This window comes from Schizophyllum commune (assembly GCF_000143185.2).
Source record: "Schizophyllum commune H4-8 unplaced genomic scaffold SCHCOscaffold_1, whole genome shotgun sequence".
Lineage (NCBI taxonomy): Eukaryota > Fungi > Basidiomycota > Agaricomycetes > Agaricales > Schizophyllaceae > Schizophyllum > Schizophyllum commune.
The window spans coordinates 1918500-1942396 of record NW_026089538.1 but is presented as its reverse complement, the minus strand read 5'-3'; the positions used below and the strand labels follow the sequence as shown (position 1 = coordinate 1942396).

The 23897-nt window shown below is 56.9% G+C and overlaps 12 protein-coding genes across 12 annotated transcripts; 8 read left to right on the top strand and 4 right to left on the bottom strand.

Annotated features, from left to right (window-relative positions):
• Positions 1-914: 914 nt before the first annotated feature.
• SCHCODRAFT_02524962 (uncharacterized protein) lies at positions 915-3529 on the top strand. The gene is made up of 2 exons (XM_050343506.1): positions 915-1699; positions 1755-3529. The coding sequence occupies exons 1-2, from the start codon at positions 1101-1103 to the stop codon at positions 3127-3129; spliced, it is 1974 nt and encodes a 657-aa protein (XP_050202872.1). The 5' UTR covers positions 915-1100; the 3' UTR covers positions 3130-3529.
• Positions 3530-3649: 120 nt separating this feature from the next.
• SCHCODRAFT_02606260 (uncharacterized protein) lies at positions 3650-4528 on the bottom strand. The gene is made up of 4 exons (XM_003035946.2): positions 4186-4528; positions 4061-4125; positions 3910-4008; positions 3650-3857 (listed from the first exon to the last, which is right to left on the bottom strand). The coding sequence occupies exons 1-4, from the start codon at positions 4341-4343 to the stop codon at positions 3805-3807; spliced, it is 375 nt and encodes a 124-aa protein (XP_003035992.1). The 5' UTR covers positions 4344-4528; the 3' UTR covers positions 3650-3804.
• Positions 4529-4881: 353 nt separating this feature from the next.
• On the top strand, positions 4882-5664 carry SCHCODRAFT_02021444 (uncharacterized protein). The gene is made up of 2 exons (XM_003035121.3): positions 4882-5012; positions 5075-5664. The coding sequence occupies exon 2, from the start codon at positions 5285-5287 to the stop codon at positions 5654-5656; it is 372 nt and encodes a 123-aa protein (XP_003035167.1). The 5' UTR covers positions 4882-5012; positions 5075-5284; the 3' UTR covers positions 5657-5664.
• A 118-nt stretch (positions 5665-5782) lies between these two features.
• SCHCODRAFT_02606254 (uncharacterized protein) lies at positions 5783-9085 on the bottom strand. The gene is made up of 8 exons (XM_050344208.1): positions 8514-9085; positions 7829-8458; positions 7121-7777; positions 6867-7070; positions 6664-6815; positions 6483-6611; positions 5875-6421; positions 5783-5815 (listed from the first exon to the last, which is right to left on the bottom strand). The coding sequence occupies exons 1-7, from the start codon at positions 9069-9071 to the stop codon at positions 6121-6123; spliced, it is 2631 nt and encodes an 876-aa protein (XP_050202871.1). The 5' UTR covers positions 9072-9085; the 3' UTR covers positions 5783-5815; positions 5875-6120.
• A 209-nt stretch (positions 9086-9294) lies between these two features.
• SCHCODRAFT_02485331 (uncharacterized protein) lies at positions 9295-10065 on the top strand (the record flags this gene model as incomplete). Its single annotated transcript, XM_003035122.2, has 1 exon — positions 9295-10065. One exon carries the CDS (start codon positions 9295-9297, stop codon positions 10063-10065), a length of 771 nt encoding a protein of 256 aa, XP_003035168.1.
• Positions 10066-11295: 1230 nt separating this feature from the next.
• Positions 11296-14062, top strand: SCHCODRAFT_02606250 (heat-shock protein 90). The gene is made up of 8 exons (XM_003035123.2): positions 11296-11351; positions 11404-11477; positions 11528-11772; positions 11825-12163; positions 12217-12518; positions 12569-12966; positions 13022-13416; positions 13471-14062. Exons 2-8 carry the CDS (start codon positions 11408-11410, stop codon positions 13825-13827), a joined length of 2106 nt encoding a protein of 701 aa, XP_003035169.1. The 5' UTR covers positions 11296-11351; positions 11404-11407; the 3' UTR covers positions 13828-14062.
• A 191-nt stretch (positions 14063-14253) lies between these two features.
• SCHCODRAFT_02606246 (uncharacterized protein) lies at positions 14254-14824 on the top strand. Its single transcript, XM_003035124.2, has 3 exons — positions 14254-14468; positions 14520-14593; positions 14647-14824. The coding sequence occupies exons 1-3, from the start codon at positions 14280-14282 to the stop codon at positions 14723-14725; spliced, it is 342 nt and encodes a 113-aa protein (XP_003035170.1). The 5' UTR covers positions 14254-14279; the 3' UTR covers positions 14726-14824.
• Positions 14825-15145: 321 nt separating this feature from the next.
• Positions 15146-18676, top strand: SCHCODRAFT_02484574 (antiviral helicase; the record flags this gene model as incomplete). Its single annotated transcript, XM_050342836.1, has 10 exons — positions 15146-15316; positions 15370-15624; positions 15685-15798; positions 15847-16291; positions 16339-17040; positions 17095-17336; positions 17388-17762; positions 17819-18184; positions 18237-18437; positions 18494-18676. 10 exons carry the CDS (start codon positions 15146-15148, stop codon positions 18674-18676), a joined length of 3054 nt encoding a protein of 1017 aa, XP_050202870.1.
• A 143-nt stretch (positions 18677-18819) lies between these two features.
• Positions 18820-19873, bottom strand: SCHCODRAFT_02606240 (uncharacterized protein). Its single transcript, XM_050344207.1, has 5 exons — positions 19687-19873; positions 19412-19636; positions 19213-19361; positions 19084-19160; positions 18820-19031 (listed from the first exon to the last, which is right to left on the bottom strand). Exons 1-5 carry the CDS (start codon positions 19841-19843, stop codon positions 18992-18994), a joined length of 648 nt encoding a protein of 215 aa, XP_050202869.1. The 5' UTR covers positions 19844-19873; the 3' UTR covers positions 18820-18991.
• A 53-nt stretch (positions 19874-19926) lies between these two features.
• On the top strand, positions 19927-20826 carry SCHCODRAFT_02606236 (uncharacterized protein). Its single transcript, XM_003035126.2, has 4 exons — positions 19927-19996; positions 20045-20146; positions 20194-20551; positions 20601-20826. Exons 2-4 carry the CDS (start codon positions 20110-20112, stop codon positions 20758-20760), a joined length of 555 nt encoding a protein of 184 aa, XP_003035172.2. The 5' UTR covers positions 19927-19996; positions 20045-20109; the 3' UTR covers positions 20761-20826.
• Positions 20601-21785, bottom strand: SCHCODRAFT_02606234 (RNA-binding domain-containing protein). The gene is made up of 5 exons (XM_003035949.2): positions 21652-21785; positions 21470-21591; positions 21256-21421; positions 20990-21205; positions 20601-20939 (listed from the first exon to the last, which is right to left on the bottom strand). The coding sequence occupies exons 1-5, from the start codon at positions 21760-21762 to the stop codon at positions 20898-20900; spliced, it is 657 nt and encodes a 218-aa protein (XP_003035995.1). The 5' UTR covers positions 21763-21785; the 3' UTR covers positions 20601-20897.
• Positions 21786-21839: 54 nt separating this feature from the next.
• On the top strand, positions 21840-23669 carry SCHCODRAFT_02606231 (26S proteasome subunit P45). The gene is made up of 8 exons (XM_003035127.2): positions 21840-21919; positions 21968-22541; positions 22594-22886; positions 22940-23108; positions 23165-23233; positions 23282-23337; positions 23499-23565; positions 23620-23669. The coding sequence occupies exons 1-7, from the start codon at positions 21887-21889 to the stop codon at positions 23541-23543; spliced, it is 1239 nt and encodes a 412-aa protein (XP_003035173.1). The 5' UTR covers positions 21840-21886; the 3' UTR covers positions 23544-23565; positions 23620-23669.
• The last annotated feature ends 228 nt before the right edge of the window (positions 23670-23897 follow it).

Sequence of the window (23897 nt, the reverse complement as noted above, 5' to 3'; positions counted from 1 at the left end):
CAGTTGTCGCGCAGTTCGATTGGAGGACGCCGGGTATGTTCGGGTTCTCTAGGACCATATCGCGGCAGTAGGCTGAGTCTCGAGACCCCGGGTGAGTCGTCGGCATGCGTCCCCGTCTTCGACAAGGGGGTGACAGCGAAAGATCTTCGTTCTGCAGTCCATCTTGACGTGCCCAACGACAGCGGCGAGTGAGCTTTGCTATCTTGACATATCCCCGCTGCGGGGAGCCCAGGCAAGGTTCCGCGAGCTCGAGTCAATCTTCCTGTGGATCCCGCAGCGCACGATAGGCATGGTGTAGATTTAGTAGGGGTCCATGGACGTCCGGACGTCGTAACATGCATCTGTTGAAGGCTTTGCCATTGGGCTACAGGAAGATACAAACGGGAAGCGTTACCAGTCGTAGCAGCATTCAGAAATCATGCAAGGACTCAAAAGAGGTATAACGAATTCAACGGGCTCACCAGGCGTAGACAGAATGGATTCTACAGCGCCAATCTTACCGAGGGAAAGCGTGAAGCACGGTATACCATCTTCCTTTCTTCGGCAACGTCGTTGGAGCTATGCCTCACTTGAGGTGACGAGTCAGGGTACGTCCTCGTGCAACGACTGCCCTGGATAGCAAAGAGACTAGGCACGATATAAGCGATTGCCTCAAATAATTTCTTTGCCGTGCAAAACACGTACTTGCTTTCTTCGTGGTATGATGTACGTGTTCAGGCGTGTTTCGCCAGAAAAGAGGTTCAGTCTCGCATCTGAGGATGTAACACTGACGTCGTATGGACAGAGAAACTACATTCGAAGAGAGAAAGTGCAGTGAATCCTCGACTGGTGCTGAGAGCGTAGGCGCGCTACAAAAGTCATGACTGAATTATGATTCTGACCTTTCTCGTGCAGGGTTGTGTAGTCAGTATTCAGCTAAGACGAGAAGAATGCGAAGCCCTGAACAATGCAGGAGCGTATAGGCCGAAGGCGTGGCGGACAATGGATATTGAACATGGGGGTGATAGAGAGGTGATGGTGACCACATCGGTCTGCCGGCTGATCCCAAGTTGGTCCCGGTTTCCCACACTTCTCCCAAGCTCTCGTCGCCGCCCGCAACGATGACGGCCAAGACATCGTCGGCGAGCTCTGAATTTGTATTCCCCAGGTCGTCTTCGCCGGCGAAGGAGGACCTACGCGCCAATGCCCACCCGTACGCGATCAAGACGACCTCGACAGGCATCCTGTCCCGGTCCAACTCGTCCCCACAACACCCACCCTCGCACTACAAGTCGTCGCACCACTACGTCCCCGCCGCGCCCAAGAAGTCGGAGAGGCCTGCGCGCATACACGGACACCGTTACTCGCGCAGCTTGACCAGCGATTCCCCTCGGCCGCTCCCCGCTCCGCCTGTGTCCGATAGCGAGGACAACGCGTCGCCGATCAAAGCTATGACGCGCTCAGAGACGGCACCGATAGCCCCTACGGTTCCTCAATCCCCTCTGACACCCTCCGACCTCCTTCCTGATGACCTGCCCCCCAATCCGAAGCTGTGGACACCCTCGCAGCTGGCCACGTACCTCACGACTGCCCTCCGCGTCAAGTCCGGAGAGGCTTTGCAGCTGCCCAAACCCGTGGCCAAGGATATCGCGCAGTTTGTGAGGGATAGTAAGATGACGGGGAGGGCATTCGTGCGCATGACGGAGATGGACCTGGAAGCGTGCGTCCTTTGTCCTTGAAGTCAATAAATCGAACTCATGTGAATGTCTTTTCAGCTATGGCATCAGTAAACCCTGGTGTGCAGCCCTTCTGGCCGCGTCCCGGAACCTCCGTCACAACGTCCTTAAAGGCCGCATATGGGGCTTCGGCAATGATACTGCGTCTGGCGAATCCGAGGGCGACGATGAAGATACACCCAATAAGCGCCGTCGCTCCGCCTCAACTTCTACTTCTTTCCAACAATCCAATCCCTTTGACTCCGACCTATACTCCTCTGCGTCATCGTCTTCGTCGCTCGATCTTAGCACGAACTCGGCGATTCGTGGGCATTACCGGAATGGTCGCGTCAAAGGGATGGTGGCGTCCTTTGAGCGCAGCGGCAGCATCGATGAGGGTCGTCCTCCCCGTCGCGAGCGCAGCGACAGTACTGCCAGCAGCGTGGACAGCCTGCCCGAGGAGCCGCTCGACGACATGTATCTGACGCAGCGCCCTCTGCCCACGCCGCCTGCTACGATTAAGCTGGGCTCCCCTGCTAACGGTCGCGCGCTCCCTACGCCACCGTCCATCGCTCCGTCCATCACCTCCGACACTGAGGGATACGAGACGGCTGCTTCCGTCGCCCATCTCGACGATGACGAACCGACGATGGAAGAACTTCTTGCTGCGTCTGGCGAGATTCCGACTTCGCGACCGTACGGTGGATACGCTTGGGAGAACGCACACGACACCCTCGTTACGATGAAGCGAGTACCCGCGCCCGCTCCGGAGGTGCCAACCTTTGCCGAACCGATCAGGATCAAGAGCAGCGACGGCAAGGGAAGCGGTGGTAGTAGCGATTGCAAGCCACGGGTCGCGCTATCCTTGGACGATATCTTCATGGTCTCGCCATCGCGATCGTCGCCGTCTCGTCCATTGCCTCCTCCGCCGCCTACTTACCCGCCCATCCTGGAGCTACCCGCCACTCAGGATAAGGCCATCGCAGTATGCATACCGGATAACGACGCGCTCGAGTATGCGCGACTCATGGCGGATATTGGGGTCACGCGCAGCTTGATCGAGCAGTTCCGCATACGGCTCGAGGAGGTGGAGGGCAAGGTTGCGGAGATGGAGGAGCAGGAGCGCCAGCGGGAGATCGCCGCCAAAGCTGAGCAAGAACGAGCGCAAGCGGCCGCCGCAGCTGCAGCTGCTGCCGCTCCTGCACCACGCGAACATTGGCTACCTGTTCTCGCCGGATGGGCTTTACAGAAAGTCGGACTTGCTAGCGCACCGTCGGAAGACGCGCGTCGACGAGGGCGTACTCTACAGATCGAAGACCCAGCTACCCTTCGTGCTCTACCGCCATACATCTTCTTTGTCGGGCTAGGTGTCTGTGCCGTCGTTCTGCGCGTACTCCTTCGCCGGGTCGGCGGCAAGAGCCTCCTTGTTAGGTGATTCTTCACTGTGCACCGTTCATACTTACAACACCCCTGCTCATCGCTCCTCACCCCAGCCTGTTGTCTCGCTTCATATGATACCTACCATGTTCGTTGTGCTTACGACTGTGTTTTCTGCTGGTCAGCCGCCGTGTTCCTGCTGTACATGTAATCCTCACCGCTCGCCTTCCCGAAACTTACGACCCCTCATGACTTGTCACGACCCATGATCATGCCCAACCCCAACCCCTTCGTCAAACTGCTGTATCACACAGCAGCGCGCCGCTCCCCTCCGCCTTGTACGCTTAGCATCTTTGACTGATCTTTATTACCTATCGTTTCGCCGTATGTACCAAGTCGCGCGACAGATTGAGACGTGCTGACTTTGGAATGACATGCCTTTAACCTTGGCTGCGCGTATGCTTTCACTTGGCTAGGATGCTCTTGCTTGGCCAAAAGCCTTTGAGTTTGCGCTGCTCGCCGCGGGACTTCCTAAGGTCGAACCGCGTGCTTGTTGGGGTCTTGCATGTTCAGCTTCGTCCGGTGCAAGCCTCGGGGTATGCATTGCGAAGGCGCTCGTAAGGTCAGATTCTGAATACAACATGTCCACAAAACAGTTCGTGAGCGAAGTCCATATAGTTCCCATGTCCGTCTGTCCCAAGATAGTGCGAGTGCGCAAAGAGTGCGCAGTAGTTTACGCTGCCTTGATGGTGAACTCTTCGCTGATGTTGCCAGAGTCCCCGAAGACTGCGAATCTGTCAGCGACCGTACGCCCTCGTGTGCGACGAGGAGTACTCACGAGCGATGGTGTAGTCAGAGCCTGGCGCCAGATCCCCCGGAACGGTGAACTCGACGAAACCGGCGCGAAGGTCGAAGCCTTCAGCCAGAGTCTCAATCGCTAGGAAGGCGGTCATTACACTGTCAGTATAGCCTGGCACATAAAGACATACGGTACGGATGCCTCAGGACGACCAAACCCTCGTTGGAGATTTGTGCAGGCGCGTCAGATGTATCCCTGGGATGATGCAGGTCAGAGCGTCCACGAGGCTGCCCCTATCGACATTGGGCAGATTACCATGTCACGTTCGCCTTCTGTCCAGCGATCCAGACGGTCTGGGAGTTGGGTGTTTTGATGTGTGGAACGTAGACGTCGAGCGCGGCACGAGGTGCGATGGGGCTTGCCTGAACGCTGGCAAGAGCGCAGGCAGCAGCAAGAGCGGAGAAGAAGAACATCGTTGTCGTCGTTAGTCGTGGAGCAGTCGCGAGCTTCTGCTGTTGAAGGACGTACGAGATTGAAGAGACAGGCGACCGAAAGCGACGTTTATATAGACGCAGCAATAGCCATAGGCAGCACACCTCGACTCGCTCGCTCCCGCAATAGCCCGTGCTCCGCGCAATCTTTCGTTAGGCGATCGACGCAGTGTTATATGCTAGAAGCACCCAGAAGCATCGTAGAGTTGTAGAAGCTTGTACCTGGCTCTTGAGTGTCATATTTTCTGCTACAAGCGGCCTTGTTAGCCGAGCGGAACGCGATGGCCGCCGCTGTTCCCGGTACTGCCAGTTGAAGCGGCGGCCTTCATATCGTATTGTGCTTGTCATGAGTGCCATGACATACTCAGACCAGAGATACATCCGCGCCAAGGGTGTCGGTAGGCCTGATTAGACCGTCACCAAGAAGTGGGAATTCTCCACAACGACGCGAATTTGAAGGGCCAACTAATCGCGAGAACATCACGGGGATTGCCGTTGCGAAGTTCGAGAACTGAACGGTGTGAACTTGCTTCCAACTCGCATCTTGGCCTAGACAAACGCGTGCCCTCAAAGCCTACATACGTCGGTCGAGCTCTTGCCTTCCCTTCACGCTCTGCACGTTGTGTAGGGCGGTAATTGCGCGCTGATCAGGTGAGTCATTGAATTGGGCACGCCGAAGTCGTGCCACAATGTGAACAGCACATCTGAGATAGGTCAAGGTGCCACTCTTCTAGCGTGAGATCCTCTTGTAACGCCTCAAGCGGGAATATTCAGCGATGTCTTCACGGCGAGCCGCTACGCGGGATAGGATCAGGGAAGCAACTGGTCGAGGCAGGCTACGGCAATTAGGTGCCAGTATCCCTTCGTCGCCACCCAGGGTGAGCCCATAGTCGCCCTCATGGGATATCGTCCTTGCGATAGACATGAATCCACAGCACCGACCCGTTCCTACATTGGATATAGGCCCACAAAGCTCGTCTGACCTGCCGTCGTCACCCGAGTACGGAAGGCAGATAGCCGGTTCACAGAGAGTTCGTACGTTCGAGGAAAGGCGCATGGCGGTTGACGAGTCCGTATCGCCTACCTCTGAAGAGCTGCGATCCCTCAAATTTGACTTCGCTAGTACCCCGCCCGACGCTCAACCCTTCGGATTTCCTGGGCCAGCCAACAACAATTCGCTCAACTTCGACACGATGATTCAATCAGGTGACCCAGAGTGGGCCAGCGTCCTTACGCTAGTACCCAACTGGGCTGAAGATCCCAACGCGTTGGTGTTCTCTCTCCAACTGGTGTGAATACTTACACTGTCAATCAGACACATCCACCAGGAAGTTCTGCAATCTCAGGGCGTTTCATTCCCGGCGCCTGCTCCGATGGATGCTTGGTCGGAGGCGTTGGCCTCGATACAGCTGAGTGTGTATCAGTATGAACATACGAAGGAGTCCAGCACGCAGGTAAGAGGTGCACGCGCGATATGAAGTTGCCGAATTGTCATGGTCTGACACGAAAGCAGAGCGAGGGGACCTCTCAGAATTTCGGATTTTGATATAAGCCCACGGTCATAAAACAGCGGATTGGATCTCGTTGTGGCAGGTCCACGGCAGACGAAGGTTGAAGGTTTCCCTGTTGTACTTGTACCGAGATGATACCCCATTTACCCAGTCGAGAAAAGCTTCAAGTTTCCTCTCGACGCACTGACCTTACAGTCGTCCATGATACTGTACTCCGTAATCCAAGCGATCTACGTTCAGGCAAGCACTCAACCAGGCATCGGCCTCGGCGCCACAACCGTCACCGGGCTCCCCGACCGCGGCGACACCAACCCCTGCGTCCCCTGCACCTGCACCCTCAAACACTCGTTCATGAACTCCAGCTCCTCCTTAATCTCCTGCAGCTCACGCTTCTCCTCCCTTAGCCGCTCGACCTTCGCGCCCAGCTCCTGCTTCACGCGCGCGAACTCGGCGATGTCGGACGCGCGGCGTTCGTACGCGGGCTGCTTCGCCGCGCGCTTGAGCTTGGCGATCTGCGCTTGGAGGGCTTGCACTTCGCGGCGTTGACAGCTGAGGGGCCGGGTGAGCTTGAGCGTCGAGGGGATGAGGGTAAGATGTTTGAGGGACGTACCGGCCATCGTCTTCCAGAATGCATTGCTGATGGAAGTAGCTCTGCAAGTGCATGCGAAGCTGCTGGATTTCGATCTTCATGTTCTCGACCTCCACCTCCCGTTCATTGAACCTTCGGAAGTCTTCGCCCCTACGTACACCGTCAGCGCGAGTTTCGGACATGCCAGAAGAAGGGCGCTCACCACAATCGCTGCATCTTCACATGCTGCTCAATCTGCGCCTCGTAATCGTGCAGCCGGTCGATCTTATGCTGATTGCTCAAAATTTGTGTGCGCAAGTCGAAGACCGTCTGGTTCGCCTCTGCCAGAAGTTTGCCCTGCGCTTCGAAGAGGGCCTATGCGGTACTTCTTCAACACTGGTTAGACATTACACTGCCGAAACGCACCTTCGCCTGCTTCTCCGCCTGCCGCAGGGCGGCCTTCTCGTCGTTCGCGACCTTCTGGGCCTCCCGGAGCTGTTTGAGCTTCTGCGCGAGTTCCATGTTCCATTCCGAGAATTTGTTCTTCGTGGACGAGGCCAGCTGTTTGTGCTCGCGAAGCTGCCGTTCCAGATCGTTGACTTGAGTACGATATTTGCGCAATTTATTGTACTGGATAGAATGCGTCAGGATGCATTCACCAAAGACAAAGATTGACTGACCAAAGCCTGCCGTTCGGTTTCCGCGCTTCTGTATAGCGTACGGTCTTGGTACAGCCGCCCGATGTTCTTCACATTTTCCCTCGACAGCCAGAGCTCGAAGTTGAGCTCATTGCGCAACAGCACGACCTCTCGCTGCAGACTCGCCAACGCCTGAGCCACCCGTGACGAGTTCTGCACATCCGTGGTCGTTATCGACGCTGTGTCCCCCGGCAGCGTCTGATGACTCGGCGATGGACTCGACGGACTCGTCCCCGGCCCATTGCCATTCGCAAACAGCAGGTTCGGCCAGGCCGTCGCTGCCTTGCTGATGCTCACATCCATCCGCGACTTCAGCGCGACGGACGCGGTGACCATGTCTTGCAGCGAGATGAGGGGCTTGCCCGCCGAGGTATCCGCGACGCGGACGGGCACGACGGGGTGGGGGTCGGCGTCGAGGACGGCGGGGGCGGGCGGCTCGGCGTTGGGAGAGGCGATGGTGTTGCCGAGGGTGGCGAAGCGCTCGCGGACGCCGACGGAGGTGTGGATGATGTCGAGCATGGAGGCGTCGCTGATCATGCGCGCGACGTCGTATTTGGACCAAAAGTTGGTGTCGCCCATTTCGATGGTGGCGTCTTGCCAGATCATGATAGGGTGGCAGATGTGTGTGCGGACGAGGTGCTGGGAAAAAGGTGAGCCTCAAGATGGTGGATGAGCTTGAAAGGATTTTACCTCGCTTTTACTCCGAATTTCTGCATCGTCGAGCGCGGCGCTCCATTCGACCGTGTATGGGCTGGGCACTTCGTGGAAGAGTAGGTAGTCGATCGGACTTCGGAGGAACTTGATGACGTTGCACGGGAAGAGGTAGTAGAGCATGGTGTACAGCGGCCGGGGAGACGGTGCTGAGGTCGCGGCGCTGAACGTCAGTTCCAATCGCTGCCACTGCAAGTCCGGGTTGATGTGAAGCGGTTGTCGAGTGTCGCGATCGAGCTCTGCTTCGAGGTCAGGGTCGTACACCGGGATGATGTCCGGATCTTCGATTGTGGGTGCTGGACGTCCCCTCCACGACATGATCCTGGCAAGGATGGCAAGTAGCATGGGTAGAGCACGCTTGAGATCCCGACTAGCATGCACCGCGAAGTTGGGCAGCATCTTGACCATGAGCAGGATGCTACAAGTGCACGCCGTAGACGAGTTGTCCAGCATGAGGGAATTTAGCAAACTCGTGAACAGTTCGTGCTGCGCGAATATCGGCGCTATACTTGCAAACTGTTCCGTCGTTGCGTATAGGTCGAGCAGCGCGATGAGCTGCAGTCTGTGTTCCGGTTGGGCGAAATGCGCATTTACTTCGGCCATAAATTCCTACATTGCAGAATATTATTACTCTGTAGATAGCGAGTTGACAGAACGTTCGTACTGCGGGGCATTGCGTCCCATGCTTCAGGAGGACGTCTTCCAGGTTGGCCTTCCAGCAAGCCCACTTTTCCTTCTCGCGCTCGTCAAGCTCCGCCCATTCTAGAACGTCGTCGCCGGCCTCGTTGAAGGTCGCGCCAAGGTATAGATCGAGCAGACGGCGGCGGAAGCTGCACACCTTGTCGTACGAGGCGTCGTCTGCCTTACGTAGGGCGGAAAGGACGAGCTCTTTAGCCTGGTCAACAGATGTAGTTGACAGCTTTGCCTCGCGGAGGGCCGGACGGAGCAGGATGTCAAACCAAGAGGAAATGATGATGTCGGCAGAGAGCACGGGTTCCAAATGGGTTAATACCGCGAGCAGGACCTGTATCTGGTAGAGGACAGTGTGGTCGACCTCTTCGGCGTTTATTGTCTGCAACTCCTCTTCTAGTTCTGCGATGATCTCAGGGTAGCTGGTGGCGACAAAGTCATCGACCGCTGCAAGAAGCTCTGAGAGCGCAAAGGCATCGGCTGGCTGAGTGAGGATAGTACGCAACTGCCGTCCGATGGCTGGGACGGACATGATGATGAGGGGGGAGGACAAGGCTCGGACGGTCGCGGCCCGGCGGGAGCAAAGCCGCCGCCGGTTGCCACGCGGCGCTGGGGTGCCCCCGAGGCGGGACGCGCCTGCCATCCTGGCTACCCCCAAACCTTCATTATCGTACGCCCTTTTCTCCCCTTTCTCCCTCCTTCGTCCCGCCACTATCCTCGTCTCGTCGACCCGAGCAGACCGCGACTCGTGCACCATGGCCCTCGCCCTCGCTGCTCCCTTCCTCGATACGACGAACGCCGGCGCCTTCTCCTCTCACCCGCGCACCCGCAGACACACTCGTTCCTCCTTTTCATTACTCACCAAGTCGGCCGCCCCATGCACCCTGTCCCTCGCCAACGTCAGCGCATCTGTGGCACCTGCAGTCGATCTGCCGGCGCAGGCGCCGCTGAGCATTGTCCCCTTCCCTGGCGACCTTGATATCCCGGAGCCTATGTCTCCGATACCTCAGCAGGCACAGGCGCGCCGTCGTGCGAACTCCCTCCTCGCGCCCACACACTCCCGCCGTCGCGTACGCCGCGCCTCATCCCTCTCCCCACTGAATAAACCCCGCGCATCCGCGAACAGCGACCTGCAGCTCATGCGTCTCGTGCAACGTATCCTTGCCTGCCGTCTACGCAGTCGGTCTCCAAGCCCAGCCCCAGAGGCGGGCTCGGACGATGGCATGGACGTCGACGAGCAGACGTCAAGCGACGTTGCCGAGCTCCTTGCTGCGCAGGATCGTCTCCTTTATGAGCGTCTAAGCGCGCACCTCGCGAAGCGCGGCGGTGCCTCATACGACAGCAGCGGCGACCTCTCTGCCACCCCTCCTCAAGTCGTCGCCTCTCTCATCATGCGCCATAACGACCGGTCTGCGCTGCGCGCCAGGTCCAGGTCTAGGTCGTCTGCGATGCGAAACCGTTCCCCGGCGCGGAAGTACACTCCGAGACGCGTCACTTCCCCCCTCGGTTCGGGCTTACAGGCATGACTCGTGGCTGGCATCGAGGCCACTGGGGAGAGGTTCCATTGTCGCGTAAGTCTTCATATCTCTTGACCTGTACCTCCTGCTCATCGATCGCTCCAGGGCACCGCAGATAGCGGCCCCCAGCTCCTCCATCTCGGCTATCCATCCCACCATCGGCAAGCCATACTCTATTGTTTATTTATAATCAACCGTTACGACTGGCACGTATCTCACGACCCCGTGCTGCACTGCGGCGGCCTGCCTTCCCAGCCGGCTTGTCCGCTGAAGTGGCTCGCCATGCCCTGCGCACAGACCGGACATCCAGCATGTCCGGTCACCCCGCCGCGTGCGGTCCCCTCGCTTTGGTCAATGGGACCCGCGGCCGAACGCCACCCCGGCTGGCGTTCCATACCCCGCCCGAGTAGATGACACGCACCCTGGACTGGTGCGCTGTCCCAGGCGCTCCTCGCCGTCTATCTCGGTGCAATCTCCTTTGGCATGAACACAAAACTGTATCCACCAGGTCATCGTTATCGATACTCGCCCCCAGTACACTTCGCACATAGGATTTTAATATCTAGTCTCGACGGCGGTGCAGTTAATGTCGTACTCGCGCTGTATCGCTGCCGCTCTGTCTTCGAACGTACTTACTTGGTCTACATAGGTGTATACACTTTTGGAAAGTCTTGCGGTGCACGACGCACTGATACATTGTCCGAAGCTTGCGACATTCGACTGCCTTTCCCAAAGACTCGAGAAATGTGACAGTGACACAAGTCGAACATTCGCGTGACGTTTCGCGTCCCGCCCATTGTCTTGGCCGCCTTCGCGACGCCTGGTATCTTACGAAGAGCCCGGGCGCTTGAATGCTTGGGGGACGCAAACGATAGGATGTGGATTGTTCTGGGGAAGCTGATATGTGATCGTTAGTCAAGGAAAACAACATCCTTGTTTCCAGCAGGTTTCCAGACGCGTCGACGGCGCTGTGTGCGGGGTAACATGACCTTCCCGTGTCCGGATCCCCGCCTCCTTGCCCGTCTCCCCGAAAGGGCTGTTGCTCAGGGCGCCTTTATTATTTTCTCGAGTTTTCCAGCTGCCAGGGCGCTTGTTTCCGAGCGCCTTTGAGGGTAGTTTGTGGCGTCGCGCAGGAAACCTTCTCGAAGGTTCCATCCGCTTCCTCACCCATATCCGGTAAGAAGATTCGAGAAGGGGAAAATTGCGATGGGCGTATAAAAGACGGGAGCGCGTCTAACAGCTCGCTGCATAGTTTCTCTCCTTTCTCGCAACCCTCACTTACTCTCCCCCGCGAAGTACGTCGCCTTCGACGCGTCTCTTTCGCGATTTCACTCAACTTCCCCCCAGAACCATGTCTGCACCCCAGACCGAGAGCTTTGGCTTCCAGGCCGAGATCAGCCAGCTGCTCGACCTGATCATCAGTAAGTCGACGCTCTCCCCTTTGTGGCGCGACCGCTGACCGCGTCCCCAGACACCTTCTACTCGAACAAGGAGATCTTCCTTCGTGAACTCATCTCCAACGCCTCCGATGCCCTCGACAAGATCAGATACGCGTCGCTCACCGACCCCTCCGTTCTCGACACCGAGAAGGAGCTCTACATCCGCTTGATCCCCGACAAGGAGAACAAGACGCTCACCATCCGCGACACGGGTATCGGCATGACCAAGGCCGACATGGTCAACAACCTTGGTACGATCGCCAAGTCCGGCACGAAGGTGTGTAGTTGGGCGCTTATTTGATCGTGGCCGATTGCTGATCGCGTCGCAGGGCTTCATGGAGGCGCTCAGCTCCGGTGCCGATATCTCCATGATCGGCCAGTTCGGTGTCGGTTTCTACTCGGCGTACCTCGTCGCCGATCGTGTGCAGGTCATCTCCAAGCACAACGACGACGAGCAGTACATTTGGGAGTCCGCTGCTGGCGGCACCTTCACCATCACCCTCGACACCGTCAACCCGCCCCTCGGCCGTGGTACCGAGATCCGCCTCCATCTCAAGGAGGACCAGCTCGAGTACCTTGAGGAGAAGCGCATCAAGGAGATCGTGAAGAAGCACTCCGAGTTCATCTCCTACCCGATCCAGCTCGTTGTCACGAAGGAGGTCGAGAAGGTTCGTACTTTATCCTTTCATGCGCGTCGACAATCGCTGACACGACCTTGCAGGAGGTCGAGGACGATGAGGAGGAGGCGAAGGAGGACGAGGAGAAGCCCAAGATCGAGGAGGTCGATGAGGAGGAGGAGAAGAAGGACAAGAAGAAGAAGAAGGTCAAGGAGGTCGAGAAGTCCAACGAGGAGCTCAACAAGACGAAGCCCATCTGGACGCGCAACCCGCAGGAGATCACCCAGGAGGAGTACGCCGCCTTCTACAAGAGCTTGACGAACGATTGGGAGGAGCACCTTGCTGTTAAGCACTTCTCCGTCGAGGGTCAGCTCGAGTTCAAGGCCATCCTCTTCATCCCCAAGCGGTAAGCACGCTTCTTCTCTTTGTCTTTACACGTCGCTCATTCGTCTTTAGCGCGCCCTTCGACCTCTTCGAGTCCAAGAAGAAGCGCAACAACATCAAGCTCTACGTCCGCCGCGTCTTCATCATGGACGACTGCGAGGACCTCATCCCCGAGTACCTCAACTTCGTCAAGGGCATCGTCGACTCCGAGGACCTCCCGCTCAACATCTCCCGCGAGACGCTCCAGCAGAACAAGATCCTCAAGGTCATCCGCAAGAACATCGTGAAGAAGTGCATGGAGGTCTTCTCCGAGATCGCCGAGGACAAGGACAACTTTGCCAAGTTCTACGAGGCGTTCGGCAAGAACCTCAAGCTCGGTATCCACGAGGACGCCCAGAACCGCAGCAAGCTCGCCGAGTTCCTGCGCTTCTACTCGACCAAGTCGCTCGATGAGCAGACCTCGCTCAAGGGTGAGTGAATATGCGTGTGCGCGCCACGAATATCGACGTTGACTCCCATCCGTAGACTACATCACCCGCATGCCGGAGGTCCAGAAGTCGATCTACTACCTCACCGGCGAGTCCCTCGCTGCCGTCCGCGACTCCCCCTTCCTCGAGGTCCTCAAGAAGAAGGGCTTCGAGGTCCTCCTCCTCGTCGACCCCATCGACGAGTACGCCATCACCCAGCTCAAGGAGTTCGAGGGCCACAAGCTCGTCTGTGTGTCCAAGGAGGGTCTTGAGCTCGAGGAGACCGAGGAGGAGAAGAAGGAGCGCGAGGCTGAGGCCGCCGACTTCAACGAGCTCTGCACCGTTGTCAAGGAGGCGCTCGGCGACAAGGTCGAGAAGGTTGTCGTCTCGAACCGCATCAACGACTCGCCTTGCGTGCTCGTCACCGGTCAGTTCGGCTGGTCGTCGAACATGGTACGTCGCTTCATCTCTTCACCTCCTCGACTTGTTTTCTAACGACCTCTGCAGGAGCGTATCATGAAGGCGCAGGCCCTCCGCGACTCCTCGATGTCGTCGTACATGGCGTCGAAGAAGACGCTTGAGCTCAACCCGAAGAACCCGATCATCAAGGAGCTCAAGCGCAAGGTCAAGGAGGACAAGGCGGACAAGTCCGTCCGCGACTTGACCTACCTCCTCTTCGAGACCGCGCTCCTCACCTCCGGCTTCACCCTCGACGAGCCGACATCGTTCGCCAAGCGCATCCACCGCATGATCTCGCTCGGCCTCGACGTCGACGAGGAGGAGGAGGCCGCTGCCGAGCCGTCGACGTCCGCCGCGCCGGCAGCTGAGGCCGCCTCCACCTCCGCGATGGAGGAGATCGACTAAGCGTCTCGCATACCCTGATGGACTCGGTGTGTCGCTGTGAGCGCCGCCCTTACACATGCCATGGGCGACGGTTTTTCGAGGGCTCTGTGCTGTTTCTTTATTGCATTGTTTCATTTACGTACACTCACGCTTTGCTTGCTGTCATCTTTGGTCAATTGCTCTAACTGTATCATACATCACGAAGAATGCTAAAGAGTAATCAATGTACACTGCATCTTCTTGACTTTTTGCTGCCTGACTTGTGCGATAAGTTACCTCGTCCGAATCGGACTGCGAGACTGGAAGGTTGGGGATGCGCGCTGACTCGCGAGGTAGCGTTGAGAGAGGCCTGGTCATCGATCGATCCAGCCATGGGCGCGGCTGCAGTGGGGTGGCCACAAATAAAGCCCGCCCCTCAGCGGGTAACCATATTTCCCCCTCTCCACGCAACACTCCACTTACAGACTACCACCATGGTCTACACTATCGTCGTACACCTCTACGCCAAGGACGACCCGTGCGCGGTCGAGAAGATCAAAGCAAAGCTCATCGAGGCGGCGTCCGTCTACCGCAAGAGCGAGGGGACGATCGACTGGTTCGTCATGCAGGACACGAAGGATCCGCGTGCGTTCACTATTGTCGAGCGCTACGAGTCCTTGGAGGTGAGTGTTGCCAATATTGAGAGGGGGGGGTGATGCTGAACAACACAATAGCACCAGAAGAAATACCATCTGGGCGACCCATACTGGCCGACGTTCGATCCCTACGTCAAGCCCCTGCTCGAGAGGTGGGTGGACGTTCAGTCTGCAATATGCATGCCACTGATCCCATTCCCTTCAGGCCGATGGACCTCCACCGTCTGGAGGAGCTCGACGACGGCAAAGTCCTGTACTCGGGCGATGGCAAGTGGATCCAGTGAAGGAGCCATCAATGCAAAATATTCATCAGAAAAGCGAAATGTATAGTGAAGCAATGGATTATACACGTAGAAAGAATGCCTGTTAGCATAGACATCGCTGAGGACTTGAAGTTGAGAGCGAACTTGGACTTGGTCAGCGTACAAGGAGTATCGCGCACGTGGTTCCGATCACGCTGATTTTGGCGCCGGACCGCTTGACGGACATCAACCTTTGGACGCGCTTGTACTTACGGCGCGGTCATCTCCCCCTCTCCCTCATACTCTCCCGACATGAGTACGAATGACCTCTTCTCCTTCCTCGAGGATGGCGAAACTGCGGATGACGTCGAAATGGCCGACCTCCCGGCCCCCAGCGCGCCGCCGAGAAAGCGCAAGGCGCGAGAGCCTGCTGAAAAGCACGATGGCGCTCAGGGTGGCGCTATGCAGGTGGACCAGGGTGCAGAGCCTTCTGCTGTGAAGAAGCCGCGGACGACATCTCCTGGACCGGTTGTGCTGGATGACTTTGAGACGGAGGCGAAGCGTGAGGTCGCACCAAGCGCGGGGCTTACTGGTGGACCCGCGGAGACAGCACCAGTGCAACTGGGTCATATGGTGCGTGAACTCAATCCTCTCATTAGCTTGCAGACGCTAACATCTTTTGATAGGTTCGACACAAAGTGGCCGTTCCCCAAGGCTACAACTACATCCCCATCTCTCAGCATGTTCCCCCCGCAAAGCCAGATCGCGAATACAAGTTCGAGCTCGACCCCTTCCAGCGCGTCTCCGTATATGCCATCCAGCGAAACGAGAGTGTTCTCGTCTCTGCCCACACCAGTGCAGGCAAGACGGTGGTGGCCGAATACGCGATCGCCCAATGCCTCAATAGAAAGCAGCGAGTTATCTACACTAGCCCGATCAAGGTACTTACTCCCTTTGTACTTCGTATTCTGCATGTCAATAACATGGTGTCTGTTGTGCAGGCGTTAAGTAACCAAAAGTACCGCGAGATGTCCTCCGAATTTGGCGACGTTGGCTTGATGACGGGAGACACGACCATAAATCCTTCAGCAACATGTTTGGTCATGACAACAGAGGTATGCCCTAGGCCATCCCATACGTGCTCAGGTACTCATCCCCTGTAGATTCTGCGCTCGATGCTCTACCGCGGCTCTGAAATCATGCGCGAAGTTGCATGGGTCATCTTTGACGAAATTCACTACATGCGCGACAAGGAGCGTGGTGTCGTCTGGGAGGAGACCATCATTCTGCTCCCTCACAGCGTTCGCTACGTCTTCCTGTCTGCCACCATCCCGAATGCGATGGAGTTCGCCGAGTGGATCACCCAGTCTCACGAGCAGCCCTGTCACGTTGTGTACACCGACTTCCGGCCTACGCCTCTGCAGCACTATCTCTTCCCCGCGGGTGGCGAGGGTATATACCTTGTCGTCAACGAGAAGAGCGAGTTCCGGGAGGACAACTTTGCTAAAGCAATGGGCAAGTTGCAAGACGGCACCGGCGATGACCCTTCGGATCCTTTCGCTGGCAAAGGCAAAGGAAAGAAACTCAAGAAGGGCGGAGACAAGAAAGGTATCTGTCGCACCAATTTGCCAAGAGCGCTATTAACCACATTCCAGGCCCCTCCGACATTGCCAAGATCATCAAGGTCATCATGAACAAGAATTACAACCCGGTCATCGTCTTCTCCTTCGCGAAGCGCGACTGCGAGTCCAACGCCATGAGCATGTCAAAGATGGAGTACAACAATGCCGACGAGCAGGCAACAGTCACCGAGATTTTCGAAAACGCCACCGCTAGCATCTCCCCCTCCGACCGTCAACTCCCCCAGATTACTAACTTACTCCCCCTCCTCCGGCGCGGTATCGGCATCCATCACGGCGGTCTACTTCCCATCCTCAAAGAGATGATCGAAATCCTTTTCCAAGCCGGTCTCATCAAGGTCCTCTTCGCCACAGAGACCTTCTCCATCGGTCTGAACATGCCCGCGAAGACTGTCGTCTTCACCGACGTGCAGAAGTTTGACGGGCGGGAGTTCAGGAACCTGTCCTCGGGCGAGTACATCCAGATGTCTGGTCGCGCCGGTCGTCGAGGGTTGGACGACCGGGGTGTGGTGATTATGATGGTGAACGAGAAGATTGAGCCGTCGGAGGCGAGGCGAATGATCAAGGGAGAGGCAGACAGATTGGACTCGGCGTTCCATCTGGGCTACAACATGATCATCAACTTGATGAAGGTGGAAGGTATAAGCCCCGAGTTCATGCTCGAGCGGTGCTTCTTCCAGTTCCAGAGCAAGGCGAGTGTGCCGGTGCTGCAGAAGGGTACGTTGATTACTTGTTTCTGATCGTAGTTCCGACGACTGACACCATTTACAGACCTGGAGAAGGCCGAAGCAGAACGCGACAAGATGAAGATCCCCGACGAGCACCTCATCGCCGAATACTACGATTGCCGACAACAACTCGACCAGCTAGGCGAGGACTTCCGACAAGTCATCACTCATCCAACGTACTCCCTTCCCTTCCTCCAACCCGGTCGCCTCATCAAGGTCAAGTACAAGAAACTCGACTTTGGCTGGGGCGTCGTCATCAACTACCAAAAGCGCTTACCACCAAAGGTATGTCGTCTCCCTTTTCATTCTTTACTCACCTTAACATGCCTCACCCAGAACCGCCCCGTCGACCTCGGCAACCTCCCTCCCCACTCCCAATACATCGTCGACGTCCTCCTTAACATCGCCCGCGCCCCCTACCAACCTCTCCCCAAAGGCCAGACCTGGTCGCCCGAAAAGGCCGCTTTCGTCCAGCCTTGTCCACCAGGCGAGCGCGGCTTACCTGTCGTTGTACCCATCCTGCTCGACGTCATCGAGGGGATCAGCCATGTCCGCATATTCCTACCGAAGGACATGCGGTCAGAGAACGCGCGCGAGACGGTGTGGAAGAGCGTGCTGGAGGTGCAGAGGCGGTTCCCGGAGGGGATTGCGCTGCTAGATCCTGTGCAGAATATGGGGATCAAGGATGACAAGTTCCAGGCCTTGTTGAAGGTGGGTAATATCGATGCACTGATGGTCACAGTTTACTGACGGGAATGTCCATACAGAAAATTGCCCTCCTCGAGAGCAAGCTCTTCAGCAGCCCGATGCACAAGGACCCGCGCCTCCCCGAGCTCTTCACCGCCTACGCCCTCAAGCACCAGGCCATGGAGCGCGTCCGCGAGCTCAAGCAGCGCATCCAGCAGACGCACGATATTCTCCAGCTCGACGAACTCAAGTGCCGCAAGCGCGTGTTGCGGCGACTGGGCTTCACGACGGCGGACGACATCGTGGACATGAAGGGTCGCGTGGCATGTGAGATCAGCACGGGCGATGAGTTGCTGTTGACGGAGCTGGTGTTCAATGGCGTGTTCAACCCGCTGTCGCCGGAGCACTGCGCGGCGCTATTGAGTTGCTTTGTTTTCGATGAGAAAGTGAGCTGGGTTAGGTGCGAATGGAGCGCAGTTACTAATGAGATTGTGACAGAGCGAGCAAGTCGTCAAGCTGAAGGAAGACCTTGCCGGTCCCTTGCGAACATTGCAGGAGACTGCGCGTCGCATTGCGAAGGTCTCCAAGGAGTGCAAGCTCCCAGTGGACGAGGATGCCTACGTGCAATCATTCAAGGTCGAGCTCATGGACTGCGTCTTGCAATGGTGCAAAGGTGCATCGTTCGCGGAAATTTGTAAGGTACGGTTGAGCCCTTTTTTCGCACAAAATCTCAGCGTACTGATTATATTTCCCAGTTGACCGACGTCTTCGAAGGCAGTCTCATCCGTGTCTTCCGTCGTTTGGGCGAGCTCTTGCGGCAGATGTCCACCGCCGCGAAGGTCATCGGTAACACCGAGCTCCAAGAAAAGTTCGACAAGGCAACGGAGATTCTGGAGCGCCCCAACTCGGTCATCTTCTGCTCGTCCCTCTACTTGTAATGCTTTGCCTCTTGTACCTACGCACCATGTACAACTTTCGATGCTTTCTCGCTGTTTTTATCCCTTGGCACACGTGACAAGTTCAACGTATCGAATGATGGCCAAGGCTCAAGTGGATGGTGCGTGTCTTGCAAATCGCTCTCAGAACATGGGTAGAAAAGGCGATACGCACCCGGAAAGCAAGCGTGGTGCCCACTAACGCGAATTGCGAAGTCCTCAAAGAGTCTGCACGATAGATGGATGACAAAGGGCATGACAATAGATACAGATACGGCTACTCATCTTCTCGCAGCAATCAAGAGGCCCGGCGTGGCCCTACTTGATCTTGTCAAGTGGCCTGTTGAATCCTCCTCTCCTAGACGGGTGTGAGCAATGACGGTGTAGGGAAACTATTCGAGAAGACAAACCGGTTCATGTACTGGCGCCACGTCCGCATCTTCTTGATGTCAACAGCACCCTCCTGGTTACCTTCGACGTGCTTGTTCTATATGAAGTTGAGATCACTTACGACGCCGAAACAGTGAGCATTGGCGAACCTTCGTAGACCCAAAGCCAGACAAGCCCATCATTTGCATCATAGCAGCCTCCTCGTCCATCTCCTCCATGGGCTCGTCCTTGGGGCCATCAGGAGCATCCGGGTCAAGGTTCGGTCTCCCGTCGGCGTGATGCGTCGGGGCCTCGTGGTCTGTGGCAGGATGTGAGCAAGTGCGGACTGAATTGTGGCGTGCCACACACCTGATCGACCAGAGACACTCCCTGCACCGCGCGGAGGGGCCTCGTCAGTATACCGACCACGCCTATCATCCCTGTCCTCCGGACGACGGGGCGGAAGGGGGCGATAGTCGTCGCGGCGGTCGTCTCTGTCGCGTCGATCGTAGCGTCTGTCCGCATCTCGTCCCGTACCACGGTCCCGTTCGCGGTGCGGTGGCTCATCGTACTTTCGTTCGTAGTCCCGACGGTCTAGCATTCTGGTCGGTAAATGTTGTTACCCCGGTGTGAGGGCAGCGCACCTCTACGATCCCTGTCCCTATCGTCGCGTCTTGGACTTCTAGACCTGCTAGAGCGCCTCCGCGTATGTCCCCCTCCCCCTCCACGAGAGTATCTGTCCCTGTCCCTGTCGCGGTCTCCGCGGTCGTCGCGCCGCCGGTAGTCGCCTCGTGAAGACATGGTGGTGGACAATGGACAAGAGTGATCCGTGACGCGCACGGAGGTCACACGGCCCGACGCGCCCCACGTGCGTCCAGAGCTCTCGTTCTCCCCGATCACGACAAGCGCCCTCGAGTCGGGTTCGCCTTCGGAAGATGCAGCGCGCCGCACGGGGTGAGTATTGGAATGGGATACTGAGCGTGAGGCTTACCAGCAGACCAGAAATACCTCATGTCATAAGGCTCAGAAACATCCCCAAGTCCGCGACTCGGAACGATGTCGCGCGAATGCTCATGCGTGCACAGGTGGAGGGTGTGACCTCGGGTGCGTCTTGCTTCAATCTAGATATGTGTATCTGACACCATTTACAGTCGAGCTCGAGTACAACCGCTGGCTACCAGCTGGTTCCGCGCTCATTCAGTTCCACCGCCCGGAATACGTCCCCGCAAGCTCCCACAGGCTCAAGGGAAAGGCCATCCAGGGCATCACTGTCATACCCGAGAACTTGACCAGGTTCGCCCTCCAGGACTACCAGGAGGCGTTGAAGAAGCAGGAGAAGGGCACCGGGACTGGGCCCAGCGCAAATACGACCCATCTAGAAGAGAAAGTCGTGCTCTGGGGCTTCACCCCGCGCTGGAACGCCACGGACGTCGCTGCATTGTTGCGGTCATACCGCCTACACAACCATGATGTGGATGGGGGCGCAAACTCCATCTCCTACACACCATTGTGAGTGATGCACTCAGAGATGGTGAAGGACGCTAAACTTCACCCTCAGAGCGGACCAGACACACTCAAGGAAGTTCGTCGCGCGTATGGCGGACCCCGAAGAGGCACATCGTGTCGTCCGGGACCTGCATATGACTCCCGTTCCCCACTTATTTGGTGTATCACCGTCCATAGGGCAGTACTTGCGCGCTCGAGTCTTGTCACCGTAGAGTCCAGTATAGCACCCCGATTCAGACCTAATCCTTCGTTTGCTTCCCGCCGATCGCGGAGCTGCCGTTAAGATGTTCAAGACGTGGCGCATCATAGCAAGAGGAATAATACAACAGAGTAATGGGTCCGACGTGCGCTACATGCGTGCCCCTTCGTCGTCCATACGGGCGCGAGCACCCTAGATATCATAAGCCATGTATGCCGTGAAGGGTGTACGCGGGGACGTACCATGCGCGCGTTCTCCCCCTCGTCTTCTGGTGATCGACCGCGCTTCTTGTCCTGTGCGGGTGCTGCTGCAGGCTCCTTCCAATCGCCACCACCTTGCGCAACCGCACCAGGTCCCTCTTCTGCGTCGGCGTAACGCTCCTCGACCTCTCTTCTCCGGGCCTGTGCGCCCCATCCTCCGCGACCCGGGTCGTAGTCTTGTCTGTACTCGTCTCGTACCTTGCATTGAGTGAGTATGGTCCGCAACCATCGTTCAGGAGTATGCGCACCTGCCCGCCACTTTTTCCTCTGCCGAATTGACGCCCCTCCTTGTACCCCAAGTCCAAGTCGCACCGGATAATTCGCTCGTCCAGCTTCGTCCCAGAGATATACCGCATGCTTGCTAGCGCTTCCGAGTGAGTATAATACTCTACGAAGCAGAACCCGCATGGTGTTCTGTGCAGTGGTGAGTGGCAGGTAAACCCGGACATATAATCCACCCACCTCGTATTCCGATCGAGTCCCATAATGATACGCTTAATGCCCCCTCCATCCTCAGGGCGGGCACATTTCGAGAACAGCTCATATATCTGTTCTTCAGTCGTATAGAAACTTAAGTTACCAACCTACGTAACGCCCGACGGGTCGTTAGAACGGCTCCTGCTCCTCAGCGAAGGGGGACTCACATAAAGAGTGGAGGACTTCTCGAGCAACTCATTCTGCTTTTGGCGGTCAAACCGCGCTTGCGAGTCCTTATAGTTCGACGGCTGATCGAGGGGGGTCACGACATGGGCCATTGTATTCGAGGAGACCGTTCGGGACAAGGGAGTATTCCCAAAATAGAATAAGCCGGGGCGCAAACAAGGGCCAAACAGACGCGTAACCGCGTCGCGCGTCGCCTATTTCTTGACTTTCGCCACCATGGATCAGGCAGGGATTGAGATACAGAAGACGGTGCGTGGTGAAGTGCACATCGATGATAAGATACTCATTGTGCTGCAGGAACCGACGTTTGAGAGCGTCGTGAGCGAGAAGTCGCAGCTCTTCCAGGAGTTGCAAGAGGAGGACTTGTACATCAAGTTCAAGAAGCTCACGCGCCATCTCGAGCTCCTCGACATCCAAGAGTCCTACATCAAGGATGAACAGGCCAACCTCAAGCGCGAGTTGATTCGTGCGCAGGAGGAAGTCAAGCGCATCCAGTCCGTGCCCCTCGTCATCGGCCAGTTCCTCGAACCCATCGACCAGCACACCGGGATCGTGGGCTCTACCACGGGCTCTAACTATGTCGTCCGCATCATGTCTACCCTTGACCGCGAGCTTCTAAAGCCTTCATCCTCCGTGGCCCTCCACCGACATTCGAACGCACTCGTAGACATCTTGCCGCCCGAAGCGGACTCCAGTATCGCGATGTTGGGCGTGGATGAGAAGCCCGATGTCACATACTCGGACGTTGGTGGTATGGACTCGCAGAAGCAGGAGATTAGGGAAGCCGTTGAGTTGCCTCTCACCCACTTCGACTTGTACAAGAAGATCGGTATCGACCCGCCCCGTGGTGTGCTGCTGTACGGCCCACCAGGTGCGTTCGCTACATTCAAGCGATACGTCGCCTATGTCTAACATCGCTGCAGGTACGGGCAAAACTATGCTCGTCAAAGCCGTCGCCCATCACACCACTGCCGCCTTCATTCGTGTCGTCGGCTCCGAGTTCGTTCAGAAGTATCTCGGTGAAGGTCCACGCATGGTTCGCGACGTCTTCCGTCTCGCGCGCGAGAACGCACCTGCCATCATCTTCATCGACGAGATTGACGCTATTGCCACAAAGCGATTCGACGCGCAAACGGGCGCGGATCGTGAAGTGCAGCGAATCTTGCTGGAGTTGCTGAACCAGATGGATGGTTTCGACCAGGGCAGCAATGTCAAGGTATGCGCCGTCTTCGTTGACTTCTTCGATACTTGTGCTAATGACAATCCCAGGTCATCATGGCTACCAACCGTGCCGACACTCTCGACCCCGCTCTCCTCCGTCCCGGTCGTCTTGACCGAAAGATCGAGTTCCCGAACCCATCAAGGCGAGAGAAGCGTCTCATCTTCCAGACCGTCACGAGCAAGATGAACCTGGGTCCGGACGTCGACTTGGAAGACTGTACGTCGGCCCATGGATGCACTGATATTCCGAGACCGAGATTGACTGGTTCACAGTTGTCTCCCGACCCGACAAGCTCTCTTCGGCAGAGATTGCGTCTATAGCACAAGCCGCCGGCTTACAAGGTAAGATCGTCGTTATTCTATGTCGGACGGAGCCTGACATAGTTACAGCTGTGCGCAAGAACCGCTACGTCATCTTGCCCGTCGACTTTGAGGAAGCATGGAAGGTGAGTTTGGCTTTATTTGCCCTTGTTGGTGCAAGCACGATCACCATCAAGAAAAAGTCGATCGCGTCTTCTTCCGCCCACCACTGCCCTTTCCTTCCTCCCTTTCCCTTCGTCTGGCTCTGGCCACTCTTTGGACTCGGATGCTCACGAAGGATATATAGCAAACGGTCAAGAGGTCAGACGAGACCCACGAGTTCTACCGGTAATTTCTGTATCTTCACCCATAATGTGAGCAAGCCCATGTTGTCTTTACGCGTACTTTTGCTGACCCGCGTTCTGCAGACGTTTTCATTTGTATCTTATCACGTCAATGCAAGCATACGTCTTCATCATGTCTGTCTTGTGATTGTATCCCTCGTCGTATCGTCGTCGTCGTCCTTGCTTCGCGTGGTAAAGACAGCTCCGTTCACTTTAGCGTCTCTCCGCACCCCTACGGATTGGCGCTCATTCTTGAGAGCGAGATTGACATTTCCCGTGCTTTTTTTGCCTGTCCCTCCGCCGTTCGCTTGTCGAGCAGGTCTTCGACCGGGAAGGAGGGGTTGGTTCACACACGGGAGACA

Excerpts from the sequence above, each read along its gene's own strand:
- SCHCODRAFT_02524962 (XM_050343506.1), top strand. The coding sequence starts at position 1,101 with ATGACGGCCAAGACATCGTCGGCGAGCTCTGAATTTGTATTCCCCAGG. Across the intron at positions 1,700-1,754 it reads ACGGAGATGGACCTGGAAGC|CTATGGCATCAGTAAACCCT; the intron begins GTGCGTCCTTTG and ends ATGTCTTTTCAG.
- SCHCODRAFT_02606236 (XM_003035126.2), top strand. The coding sequence starts at position 20,110 with ATGCTCATGCGTGCACAGGTGGAGGGTGTGACCTCGG. Across the intron at positions 20,147-20,193 it reads GGTGGAGGGTGTGACCTCGG|TCGAGCTCGAGTACAACCGC; the intron begins GTGCGTCTTGCT and ends CACCATTTACAG. Across the intron at positions 20,552-20,600 it reads TCCATCTCCTACACACCATT|AGCGGACCAGACACACTCAA; the intron begins GTGAGTGATGCA and ends CTTCACCCTCAG.
- SCHCODRAFT_02606234 (XM_003035949.2), bottom strand. The coding sequence starts at position 21,762 with ATGGCCCATGTCGTGACCCCCCTCGATCAGCCGTCGAACTATAAGGAC. Across the intron at positions 21,592-21,651 it reads AGAAGTCCTCCACTCTTTAT|GTTGGTAACTTAAGTTTCTA; the intron begins GTGAGTCCCCCT and ends GGCGTTACGTAG. Across the intron at positions 21,422-21,469 it reads GGACTCGATCGGAATACGAG|AACACCATGCGGGTTCTGCT; the intron begins GTGGGTGGATTA and ends ACCACTGCACAG.
- SCHCODRAFT_02021444 (XM_003035121.3), top strand. The coding sequence starts at position 5,285 with ATGAATCCACAGCACCGACCCGTTCCTACATTGGATATAGGCCCACAA.
- SCHCODRAFT_02606254 (XM_050344208.1), bottom strand. The coding sequence starts at position 9,071 with ATGTCCGTCCCAGCCATCGGACGGCAGTTGCGTACTATCCTCACTCAG. Across the intron at positions 8,459-8,513 it reads ATGGGACGCAATGCCCCGCA|GAATTTATGGCCGAAGTAAA; the intron begins GTACGAACGTTC and ends TCTGCAATGTAG. Across the intron at positions 6,816-6,866 it reads AGGCGGAGAAGCAGGCGAAG|GCCCTCTTCGAAGCGCAGGG; the intron begins GTGCGTTTCGGC and ends AGTACCGCATAG.
- SCHCODRAFT_02606231 (XM_003035127.2), top strand. The coding sequence starts at position 21,887 with ATGGATCAGGCAGGGATTGAGATACAGAAGACG. Across the intron at positions 21,920-21,967 it reads GGATTGAGATACAGAAGACG|GAACCGACGTTTGAGAGCGT; the intron begins GTGCGTGGTGAA and ends ATTGTGCTGCAG. Across the intron at positions 22,887-22,939 it reads ACCAGGGCAGCAATGTCAAG|GTCATCATGGCTACCAACCG; the intron begins GTATGCGCCGTC and ends TGACAATCCCAG.
- SCHCODRAFT_02606260 (XM_003035946.2), bottom strand. The coding sequence starts at position 4,343 with ATGTTCTTCTTCTCCGCTCTTGCTGCTGCCTGCGCTCTTGCCAGCGTT. Across the intron at positions 4,126-4,185 it reads CAGAAGGCGAACGTGACATG|GGATACATCTGACGCGCCTG; the intron begins GTAATCTGCCCA and ends GCATCATCCCAG. Across the intron at positions 3,858-3,909 it reads CTCTGACTACACCATCGCTC|TCTTCGGGGACTCTGGCAAC; the intron begins GTGAGTACTCCT and ends ACAGATTCGCAG.
- SCHCODRAFT_02606240 (XM_050344207.1), bottom strand. The coding sequence starts at position 19,843 with ATGTCTTCACGAGGCGACTACCGGCGGCGCGACGACCGCGGAGACCGC. Across the intron at positions 19,362-19,411 it reads GAGTGTCTCTGGTCGATCAG|ACCACGAGGCCCCGACGCAT; the intron begins GTGTGTGGCACG and ends ATCCTGCCACAG. Across the intron at positions 19,161-19,212 it reads CTGGCTTTGGGTCTACGAAG|AACAAGCACGTCGAAGGTAA; the intron begins GTTCGCCAATGC and ends AACTTCATATAG.
- SCHCODRAFT_02606250 (XM_003035123.2), top strand. The coding sequence starts at position 11,408 with ATGTCTGCACCCCAGACCGAGAGCTTTGGCTTCCAGGCCGAGATCAGC. Across the intron at positions 11,478-11,527 it reads GCTGCTCGACCTGATCATCA|ACACCTTCTACTCGAACAAG; the intron begins GTAAGTCGACGC and ends CCGCGTCCCCAG. Across the intron at positions 12,967-13,021 it reads TGAGCAGACCTCGCTCAAGG|ACTACATCACCCGCATGCCG; the intron begins GTGAGTGAATAT and ends TCCCATCCGTAG.
- SCHCODRAFT_02606246 (XM_003035124.2), top strand. The coding sequence starts at position 14,280 with ATGGTCTACACTATCGTCGTACACCTCTACGCCAAGGACGACCCGTGC. Across the intron at positions 14,469-14,519 it reads AGCGCTACGAGTCCTTGGAG|CACCAGAAGAAATACCATCT; the intron begins GTGAGTGTTGCC and ends ACAACACAATAG. Across the intron at positions 14,594-14,646 it reads GTCAAGCCCCTGCTCGAGAG|GCCGATGGACCTCCACCGTC; the intron begins GTGGGTGGACGT and ends CATTCCCTTCAG.